At 38.2% G+C, this 12,062-nt stretch overlaps 1 protein-coding gene across 2 annotated transcripts in view; it reads left to right on the forward strand.

The window, feature by feature from the left end:
• Positions 1 to 12,062, forward strand: part of PDE6C (phosphodiesterase 6C) — a 61,643-nt gene that overhangs the window by 43,401 nt on the left and 6,180 nt on the right. For both annotated transcript variants that reach the window (XM_063782021.1, XM_001148438.6), the window contains exons 16-18: positions 8,369 to 8,469; positions 11,486 to 11,593; positions 11,684 to 11,747. In XM_063782021.1, the coding sequence (XP_063638091.1) occupies positions 8,369 to 8,469; positions 11,486 to 11,593; positions 11,684 to 11,747 (273 nt within the window). The remainder of the gene's footprint in view (positions 1 to 8,368; positions 8,470 to 11,485; positions 11,594 to 11,683; positions 11,748 to 12,062) is intronic.

Genomic DNA, 12,062 nt, shown 5'->3' on the forward strand with positions numbered 1-12,062 from the left:
AAAGATATCCAAGTTTAGAGAGAATACTAAATTCTTCTAGGTAATGAAAATCCAAGATGGTCCTCATAAGCCAAGCAGGAAAATCTCATAAGGCAGAGCAACTGCGCAGAAAAATGGAAAAACAAGAAAACTGCTTGTGTTGTTTTAACAATCTGTGATTGACACAGCACCCAACACCATTGTCAACCCAGACCTGCTGTGGCATTTCTAATTCTGCAATGCTCTTGGCAAAGCGCTAACATCATATAAGTCCAGATGGTGGTTCTCAGACATGGGTACCTGGACCAACTCTTTCGGACTCATTAATTTAACAGGGCGGGGGCAGACAGGCTGTTAAGGCACAGATCCCGGGCCCCATTCTCCACTTACTGAACAGACTCTCTGGAGTTTGGGCCTGGGAATCTGTATTTTGAACCAGAACCCTTTTAATTCTGATATGCAGACAGAATCTCTCCCTGCAGCAGAATTCACAGCATAGGTAACACCTGTTCTATGAGAATTAAAAGAAGGAGCGGAACTGAAAATAACTCAGGAATGTAAGAGTAAATTGTTATTACCTAATTTGTTATAAGTCTTTATTTTGCTGGTTGAGACAATCTTTGGTTTCTGAGTAAGAATTTTCTGTAAATCCCACTGTTTATATGATACCACAGTGAGGTAGCATCAAATGTCATGTATCGCATAATCATACAGTCACCTACTAAAACAAAATACTGTTTTAAAACAGCTGCCAAATATCTACATGCTTAACACTAGAAGGCTCCTAGTTTCTTAAATGTTTTTCCTTCTGGGATTTGGCAGTTTAGAGTTACAGTTTTCCATCTGAATTTTTTTTAATGTTATTTACTTTGCAGTCTGAACTGGCTTTGATGGCTATATAAAGACTTATTATTCTTTCTAAAAAGGAATATTGCATCTCAGTAATCTATACCATCTTTTCAAGGACCTCTCTGTAATACCATTCAACCTGCTAATTGCAGACTTTTAAAGCCTTGTCAATAGAGTCGCTAGGCAATGCAGTCACACAGAGCCTGTTTATGAGCAGTCAAATTGGACACACACACAAAAAGATTGTTACCTATCAGATATTATTTTTACATTTTGGGGAGACAATGTAGTTCTTGTATTTTTTTCATTCTCTAAAGAAAATACACACATTAAAAATTTTAATTTTTTTAAATAAGGAAAATCCTTGGGATTTATCCAGTAATTTCAGCATCTGTGGGCATTACTCAGACATTTTGTTTTGCATATTAGAAGGCTTTGAACGGCAATGTCCTTCTATCCTAGCAGAGATGGATTCACTGCTTTGAGGAATAGAACTGCCTGTACTCTAAACCAGACAGAAATCAATGCCTTAACCCAAATGAATGGGTGGAAACCTTGTTAGCCAAATTTGCACAAGTATAAATTTTAATACTAGAATATACTGTAGAAATGACAAAACATATTGCTCAGCATAAATAACAAAATCTTGTTATTATTCAGAACATCTCTTTCCAAAGTATGATAATTTTATTTATGCTTTTTCATATCAACTGCTTCAACCTGCCCCATTTTACACATAGAAATGTGAAGGAGAAATCAAATACCTTGTGTACTGGCACTAGCAAGGCAAGAACATGTTGGCAATATTCTCTTGCGGGCGTCATAGGCACCATGCTGAAGACTAGAACGGCCTGTACTTTCCCTGGCCTCAGCTAGCTCGAGAGCCACGACCTGAATGAATTAAAGCCATTTCTACCTGTTTGGGGTGTGCTATGCAGAATTCATATTTCTATCGCCATTTTAATAGTCAGGGAAAATAAAAAAGATTCTTTCCGTGAGCAAATGAAAGCAGCTGAGCAAGTCAGGGCCCGTGGCCAGGGGCTGGGAAGTAGGTCTCCTTTCTCGTCTAGTGCACCTGTCTCCACATAATGTCTTCAACACAATGCTCGAAAACAAATGGAATATTACATATTTATACATGTATTCAATATTCATTAATAGTTGCAAAAGTTACATAAGCCCACTATAAAAATTCAAACAATAGGAAAAACATCAAAGACAAATATTTCTTAAATTGCTTCAAATCCTACCATCCAGAAATCGATATTTCATTAACGTCTAATGAACCTCATTGCAGTCACCCTGTGGATATACATAGGAAGCATGGAGAGAAAGGACTCCATGTGTTCCCACTACCCAAGCTATTTTTTTAAGCCAGAGTTGGTTTTTAATCAACTTCATTGAAGTATATGTACAATAAACTGCATCTCTTATTTTATTTTATTTTTGAGATGGAGTCTCATCCTGTTGCCCAGGCTGGAGTACAGTGGCGTGATCTCAACTCACTGCAACCTCCGCCTCCTGGGTTCAAGAGATTCTCGCACCTCAGCCTCCCAAGTAGCTAGGATTACAGGCATGCACCACCACTCCCGGTTAATTTTTGTATTTTTAGTAGAGGCAGGGTTTCACCATGTTGGCCAGGCTGGTCTCGAACCCCCAACCTCAGGTGATCCACCCACCTTGGCCTCCCAAAGTGCTGGGATTACAGGTGTGAGCCACCATGCCTAGCCTAAACTGCATCTCTAGAGTGCCCAATTCCATGAGTTTTGACTATTTTATATACCTGGGAAACCAGCACCACAATCAAGATGCAGAACACTTCTATCATCCAAGTAATTGCTTGTATCATGCCCCTTCACAGCACATCCCACTGTCCACTCCCAGCCCTAGGCGGCAACCTTTGAAATGTTTTCAGTTGCTATGGATTAGTTTACATTTTCTAGATTTTATATAAGTGCAATCACACAATTAGCACAATGATAGAATAATCATGCAATCAATCACACTCTTTTGCATTGGTTTCTTTCATGCAGAATAATAATTTTTAGATTACTCATGTTGTGTATGTCCATGATTCATTCCTTTTTTTAGAGATGGGGTCTTGCTCTGTTGCCAAGACTGGAGTGCTGTGGCACAGTTATAGCCTTCTGCAGCCTCAACCACCTGGGCTCAAGCAAACCTCCTACCTCTGCCTCCCAAGTAGCTGGGACTACGGGCATGAGTCTCTATACCTGGCTAATTTTTTGTATTTTTTGCAGAAATGCATTCTTGCTATGTTGCTTAGGCTGGTCTTGAACTCCTGAGCTGAAGCAATCCTCTCTCCTTGGCCTTCCAAAGCACTGGGATTACAGGTGTGAGTCACTGTGCCCAGTCAATTCATTTTTTTCATTGCTAAGTAGAATCCCTTTATCTTAAATAAAAGGTATTGCATTTGACTTTATTTGAATTTAACAGAAGAAATGTTTTTGAAATGGAAAGAATTGCAGAACTTCACATAATGGTGTCTTTATCACAAGAAATGTTAGCTCTTAAAGAGCCCTCTAAAATGAATAACAAATGACTATGAAAAATTATGAAAAGTTGTAGCTGAGCATTTAGATGTTTGACATTTTTAAGCTATATGTGTTAACTTTACAGTATCTACTAACTCCCTTCTATGAAATATGAAGGAATTGGTATACTTTTCCCCACATGTCTGTTTTATATGATATTAATTTTTTAATTTTTTACCATTATCAATATTTATAAAATTACATTTTGCTCTGTAATTTCCACTATTGTTTATTTTAATTCAACTTTTAATTGAGTCCAGTACTTATTGACTCTACATTTTCATATAAATTTTATAATTGATTTGTCAATTTACAAACACACATACACAAACTTGTTGGTATTTTGGTTGGAATTCCACTCGCTCTATGGATTATTTTATGTTCTTGTGGTCATTATATGCATAGGTTTTGCACTTGTTCCCCTCTGAAAATTACTCAACCCTGAGTGGAGCCAACTATCTGCCGAGTACCGTGGAAGAAGTGCAGGAATGAGCTGGGGAAATCCTCAGCTTCCAATTTGTTGTCTCAAACATTCTCTCACCAATTCTAAGGAGCACACCTGTATTAGTCTGTTTTCACACTGCTATAAAGCTACTACCTGAGACTGGGTAATTTATAAAGAAAAGAGGTTTAATTGACTCACAGTTCTGCACTGCTGGGGAGGCCTCAGGAAACTTACAATCATGGCTGAAGGAGAAGGGGAAGCAAGGCATGTCTTACATGGTGGCAGGCAAGAGTGTGTGAGAAAGAGTGAGGAAGTGGCACACTTAAAACCATCAGCTCTTGTGAGAACTCCCTCACTATCATGAGAACAGCGTGGGAGAACTGCCCCCGTGATTGAATCACCTCCTTCCAGGTTCCTCCCTCAACACCTGGGGATTACAATTCGAGATGAGATTTGGGTGGGGACACAGAGCCATATCAACACCTCTTTGATTTTGTTTTCCGGAAGTTGGTAAAGCTCACACTGAGCAAAGCCCATGAAGCTCCAGGCCTTCTATTTGGGATCTGGCCATTGCTGTCTGCCTTCCCTCCTTCACTTCTTGTTACCTATGGCAATGTCTTTGGTCTAGGAGATTGAATATCAGAAGTCAATACAAATGTACATCAGCATAACTTCTCCATCAACTCCTCTTTTGCTGTTGTTTTGTGTTGTCAAAGTAGGTCTTGAAAGGAATTCCTTGCTTCTCCTGTGTGCTGGGCACATCTTGAGACCTCTTGCTCTAATTAAAGAATCACTGAGTCTGTGTTTACTTACTAAACAAACAAAAAACCCAACTTGTGTGCAAGTGTGTGTGTGTGTGTGTGTGTGTGTGTGTGTCCCACTTTGTTCCAAAGAGAATTTGATGGAGCTTCGAAGAATACATACAACACTAAAGAAAAAGAAAATGAGGACTAATGGAAAAATAAGAAAAACGAGGTGAGCATAGTAAAGGCCATACATACCCAAAATATATATCAGAGATGGGCCACAAATTTGGCCAAAACGTTTATCAGACACAGGCCACAAATTTGGCCAAGTGCTTTCTAGCAACTAATACAAAAACTGGAATGGGATCTTTTATATGAATCTATATCCACAACTTAATAAGTCAATTAGAAGCTCTTCTTTCAAGAACCTCAGGTGTGAAAGGGAGAACTGAGAAAATCTAAAAGAATGTAGAATTAAGGAAGAGTTTTTCAGTTAGGAGGCTTGTACATATTTTTAGATAAAAATGAAAATGAGTGAGAAGAAAAAGGTATGAATGAAATGCAGATATGTAGTGCTATATACAAAAGAAGCAGTATTGAAATGGTGACTATAAACCCTTTTTCTTCATTATATCAATTTTTAAAAATCCAGTATTGACTCATTTTGAAAAGTAATATAGTTTTTGATAATCTATCAACTTTAATACAGCTGTTTTATTATTTTGGATTGGAAAAAGGTATAAGAGTAAACAGTATTTGTCACATATGTTTCTATATATTTCTTTATATATAGCGTTTTCTTTCACGTCTATTAAATAGCAACAAGTGTCCAGGTTTACATTAAGCAATATGCACTAAAACAATTGGTGCATAATAAATTTGATTTATTTGATTTGTTGTAGATTATATACTCTGCACAATCTGACACTTGGTAGAGACGAGGAAGTCTCTGTCCCAGGGAATTATTTCTCTGAATTCAGCAGTCTGATTTGCTTCTTTAAATGACTTAATGTGCTATAAATATTAACTTGTCTAAAAGTTTAAGGCATTTTCACACATTCCTCCCCTCCCCTTGCTTTTTTTCCTAGTATAGCAATCAAGGTTGGCTTCAAATATTATTAATTTGCCAAGTATGTATCTGAGTCAGATAATAAACATCACTTTGGGAACATAGCAATGTTCATCAGTGAACAAATAAAGGCAGTGATTCCCTGATATCAGTATGCCACTGGATCACCCCAAGTCCAAAAGGAAGGCCACCATTGTTCCAAAATCAGGGGCAGGTTAAGTGGGATCAAAATGACCCCGCTTATTTTCCCCTCCCTGGTAATCCAGACCAGGTTGAAAATAACCTGTATCCAGATTTGGTTCAGAGATTCTGGACTGATATGTACAATAGGCTTCTGTGAAATGTCCCAAGTAAGAAATTGATTCGGGGGACGGGCATGGTGGCTCATGCCTGTAATCCCAGCACTTTGGGAGGCCAAGATGGGCGGATCCCTTGAGGTCACGAGTTTGAGACCAGCCTGGCCAACATGGTGAAAACCCATCTCTACTAAAAAATACAAAAATTAGCTGGGCATGGTGGTGGGTGCCTGTAATCCCAGCTATTTGGGAGGCTGAGGCAGGAGAATCACTTGAACCCAGGAGGCAGAGGCTGAAGTGAGCTGAGATTGTGCCACTGCACTCCAGCCTGGGTGACAGAGTGAGACTCCATCTCAAAACAAAAACAAAAACAAAAACAAAAACGAAAAAAAACATTGATTTTGATCCAGATAATCTCTCTTTTGTTTTTGTAATTTAGACTGGTCAACACCCATTGCTTCATTCTAGCTATTTTAAAAGTTTAACTATAGTTGCTATGATGAACTCATTATGTTGACAAAACAAATCACAATTTTCCCTTCTATTACTTATATATGCTTTGTAAAACACCACTTTTCTTGTCCTAGAAAATGTTATAAAAAGATGACTTAAGTGAAGATTTATATAAGGCATAGTGTAGTGTCTAAAACTTGAGTTCTTGTCCAATTATTGCTTTCTAATATTTCAATCTTCTGAAATGACTGAGCCATATTTGGTCTTAGGTTTGCAATTCTATTTCTACCAGGAGCTAGCCTCATAACTTTACCTAATAATAATAATGATACAACAATAAATTTTAACAGCGATTTACAGTTTTAAAATGCATTCCCAGTTGTCATTTCATTTGATTCACCATTCCACAGATATTAATTGAGCATAGACTAAGTGCTAGGCAGTTAGGCAGGGCAGCTGTTATTATGCCCATATGAGAAAACAAATACTCACAGATGTTAAGTGAAGTCTCTAGGATTATACCACTGCCAAAGTGGGGAAGCCAGGAAATGAACCTGGGTTCCCTCTTGAGAGGTAATGTAGTGTGGTGCAGAGATTAGGAGCACAGACTCTGGAACCATGCTGCACTGGCTTAGACACCAGTTCTGCCACATTCTAGCTGTTTAACCTCGGGCAAGTTACTTCACCTCTCTGTGCTGGGGTCTGTTGTGAAGAGATTAAGAATATTCACAAAGCACTTAGAGCCTAGTAGGTAGTAAGAACTAAGTAAGTGTTTACTGTTATTATTTGGTGTTCAGGCCAGTATTGTTTTTGGCATTATGCTACTTCTCTCTTTATATAGTTTGATAGACTATCTCCTCTTTCTTTCCAATGGAGTTTTTCTGTATTTTGTAACTGTCAAATTCATTTGGCAAAATCACTATATATCTGTCATTTGGCCTGTATGACTAAAATGGTCTATTTGGAATAACTAGGCTTTAAGAAACCACCCCCAGCTTATATTCTCATTTTCTTTCTTTGTTTCTTTTTTTTTTTTTTTTGAAACAGGGTCTCTCTCTGTCACCCAAGCTGGAGTGCAATGGCACAGTCTCAGTTCACTGCAACCTCCAGTCCCCAGCGTTAAGCAATCCTACCACCTTGGCCTCGTCCTGAGTAGGTGGGACCCAAGGCACATACCACCACACCCAGCTATTTTTGTATTTCCATATTTTTAGTAGAGACAGGAGTCTCACCATGTTGCCCAGGCTGGTCTTGAACTCCTGAGCTCAAGCCATCTACTCACCTCCGCCTCCCAAAGTGCTAGGATTACAAGCATGAGCCACCATGCTCGGCCTATATTCTCATTTTCTAGAATGCTAAGAAATGAAGCTGATCCTTATGTGAAGAGATGTAGTGAGAAACTCTTTGAAGAAAGGTCTAGTTAAGTCTTGGTAAAATAGAATTGCATTAAAACATTTTCAGGATAATGTGGAAGGATTTCATTATTTTTTCCTACATATACACAAATATGAGTGTAATTTGCAATTTCTGAAAGACCAGTGGTTTCTATGATCACTCTAAAATTACCTGGTAGATAAAGTAACATGTCTGACTGTTGGACTTCTCCCAGAAATTCTTTATTAAAGCTTCTCAATTAATACAAGCACATTTTTAATCTATTGTTATTTATTTTAATGGTCCTAGAAGAAAACATTTATTTACTCCAAAAAGTTAAACACTGATTACATGAATACTGGCTAACAGTATCTATTTTTATAGTTTAAATTAAATTATCTTACTTAAAGTATAGTAGAGGGGTTTGCTTAGTCCATGAGATAAAAACTAAAAGCAAGCCAAAAAAAAAGGAAGGAAAACAAAAAAAAAACCAAACAAAAAAGTGTTGAAAGACTTTTAGATTTTCTTCTTGTTAAGCATAGTTTCATTTGTTCAATCAGAGGCAAATTATTGATAGCATTTTATTGTGAATTTTCATCTTACAGAGTTTAAACATCTTCCAGAACCTAAATAAGCGGCAGTTTGAAACAGTTATTCATTTGTTCGAGGTCGCAATAATAGCAACTGACCTGGCTTTATATTTCAAGTAAGTACATAACTCTGCACAGTGGAATGCCCTGTACTCTGTGTGGTTTTACCTTCCATAAATTATCTGTTGCATTAATGTTAAAAGGCATTTATTCACACACGTACACACACACAGACACACACACACACATACACACACACACACACAAAATTTGCTCTCCTTTTGGATTACCAAGTAGAGTATCTTCAAGACAGATGCCTGCCAGTAAATTTACTAGACCTCTGGGAACATATTTTAAAAACATAAGCTCCTAATATTAAGTAGGTTGCTCTCCAAACAGGTTTGAATTGCAGAATGTGCAGCCAAGTTTGTGCCTTGTCAAAAGAGTGAAACCAAGAGACCTCTCAATGTGGCTTTTTGTCAAGGTGAATTCTCTATGGTCCAGAATCTGGCATTTTAATGTTTCAGCCTCAGAAATTTAATTCTGTCAAAGTCTGGGAGCTGAACAATTTTGGTGGCATTGACACACATTAACCAAACTTACAAAACTGAGTCGTACGTAACAGAGAGCCAGCCTATTTACAACAGTAATATTGCCAAGGAGACCAGATACTCCCAGTATCTCCACATTTTCTCATAAGTGAACTATAAAGTTGCTTGATGAAAATGGGTTAGAACAAGATGAACTAGTTATAGGATTGAAATATTCAGTGGCTTGGGCATTGTAAAATTATGCCTTTCTGATCCTTCATTAAATATTTATTTATTATTTATTATTATTATATATATTATTATACAGGTCTCACTCTGTCACCTGGGCTGGAGTGCAGTGGCACAACCTCGGGTCACTGCAATCTCGGCCTCCGAGGTTCAAGCGATTCTCCTGCCTCAGCCTCCTGAGTAGCTGGGACTTCAGGCTCCCACCACCACATCTGGCTAATTTTTATATTTTTAGTAGAGATGGGTTTCACCATGTTGGCCAGGCTGGTCTTGAACTCCCGACCTCAAGTGATCTGCCCACCTCGCCCTCCCAAAGTGCTGGGATTACAGGTGTGAGCCGTTGCACTGGGCCTGAATATTTAATTATTAAATAGTTCAACGTGAAGACAAATACTAAGAATAATAAAATGGATATCCAAATATCTATAGCCTAGATTTAACAAATGCGAAATTTTGCCATATTTGCCTCAGATTTTGCTTTATAAGGAGAAAAAAACTAGTGATGCAATTGAGGTATTCCACCCCTACTTCACTATGAAAAATCCCTTCCCTTCTTCCACAAAGATATCACCATCTGACGTTGATGTGTATTCATCATTTCCATCCATGTTTTTATATGGTATTGTTGTGTGTTGTTTTTTTTTGTTTGGTTTCTTGGTTTTTTTGCGACGGAGTCTCACTCTGTCACCAGGCTGGAGTGCAGTGGCGCAATCTCGGCTCACTGTAATCTCTGCCTCCTGGGTTCAAGTGATTCTTCTGCCTCAGCCTCCAGAGTAGCTAGGACTACAGGCACACGTCACCACGCCTGGCTAATTTTTTTTTTTTTTTTTTTTTTTTTTGTATTTTAGTAGAGATGGGATTTCACCATGTTGGCCAGGATGGTCTCTCTATCTCCTGACATCGTGATCCACCCACCTTGGCCTCCCAAAATGCTGGGATTAGAGGCGTGAGCCACCTCGCCCAACCTGTTGTGTGTTTTCAAATTGTCCATAGGTGGTATCATACTGTCTGTACATACCTTTCTGCAACTTGCTGTATTCATGGAACATTGTGTTTCAAAGATTTATCATTGATAATAAATGGAGCTCCAATGCATCCATTTTAACTGAATAGAGTATTCAACTGTTGAATATTCATAATTAATTTACCCAGTCTTCTATTCATAGACATTTCAATTGTTTCTAATTTTTCATCATTGCCTACAATGCTACCTTGTATGTCCCTGTATATATATGAGAGTTTCTCTAAGAAATGTAAAAGTGACAATGCTGTAGGATTTGCATGTCTTCAATTTCATGCTACATTACAAAACTGCACTCCTGAGAAGTTGTGCCAGTTAGCACTCCCACACACAGTGTACAAGAGTTCCAGCCGAGTGAGGTGGCTCATGCCTGTAATCTCAGCACTATGGGAGGCCAAGGCAGGAGGATCACTTGAGGCCAGGAATTTGAGACCAGCCTGGGCAACATAGCAAGACTCTGTCTCTACAAAAAAATTAAAAAATTAGCCAGGCATGCTGGAGCATGCCTGTAGTCCCACCTACTCGGTAGGCTGAAGTGGGAGGATCCCTTAAGCCTAGGAGTTCAAGGCTCCAGTGAGCTAGGATCCAGCTATTTCACTCCAGCCTGAGTGGTAGAGCAAGATTCTGTCTCAAAAAAAAAGAAAAAGGAAAGAAAGAAAGAAAGAAAAAGAAAAATACCATATCTGAAGTACTCTTGAACTCAGCAAATTGAAATTTTATTTTGCTAATATAATGAGTGTGAGATAATATCTTATTGTTCAAATTTGTAGTTTCTTGATTAGCAGTGAGACCAGCTGGACATCCATGTGTTTTGGGTTCCAACTTTTTGTTGGCTATATGTGTTGTGATATCTTATCATAGTTTGGGGCCTTTATTTTTAGGTTATGGTCTCTTTTCTCATATGTAATTTTGTATTTACTTTCATTTTTAAAGAGACAGGGTCTTGCTTTGTTGCCCAGGCTGGTTTAAAACTCCCGGCTTCAAGCAATCCTCCCACCTTAGTCTCCCAAAGTGCTGGGATTATAGATGTGAGCCACTGCACCCGGCCTTATATGTAACTTTTTCGTTGTAATGTATTCCAAGTTACCTGTTTTGTTTTGTTTTTCTCTCTCTCTCTCTCTCTGTATGGTTTGTGCTTTTTCTGCCTTAAACCCTTTCTGAGCCAAAGTTATACCACCATTCTCTGCTCTCGTATTTTCTGGCCCTGTAGACTTTGCTATGTGGACATCACAATGCAAAGTGGGAACGTGAAATCTGAAAAGCATGTATTTAAGATATTTTTTCTCTCTTTTCATATGCTAAAATTGTTGCTCACAGCTGTATCTTTTCTAGGAAGAGGACCATGTTTCAAAAAATTGTTGATGCCTGTGAACAAATGCAAACGGAAGAAGAAGCCATCAAATATGTAACTGTTGATCCAACCAAAAAAGAGATTATCATGTAGGTAGTTAAAATTGTATTTCTCTCTTGTTTTTTGTAAAAATAACTTATTTTGTACTTATTTCTATTTTAAAATGTTTTCTTCCTAAGGGCAATGATGATGACGGCATGTGACTTGTCTGCTATCACCAAGCCCTGGGAGGTACAAAGTCAGGTGAGTCCAGTTAAGTTTTCTTTTCTGTCACACTGTCAGGTACTGCCTAGGTCCCATGTAAATGTCCACCTAAAGATCTTAGGCAACCTCAGAATTCTGAAAAATTACAAATATTAGTGAGACAGTAGGCAATTTGATTAGGCCCTAGAATAAAGCAAATAGAAGGAACTTTGGAAGGAAAATTCTTTCTTGAAAGAATTCTTTAACATTGAAACACTGTAAACAATTTTATAAAATTATCCAAGAAATGTCTGAGTTTTTAAATAGAGGAGTGTATTAGCCTGTTCTCATGCTGCTGCTAATAAAGACATACCC

The sequence above is a fragment of the Pan troglodytes genome, chromosome 8 (assembly GCF_028858775.2).
Source record: "Pan troglodytes isolate AG18354 chromosome 8, NHGRI_mPanTro3-v2.0_pri, whole genome shotgun sequence".
Classification (NCBI taxonomy): domain Eukaryota; kingdom Metazoa; phylum Chordata; class Mammalia; order Primates; family Hominidae; genus Pan; species Pan troglodytes.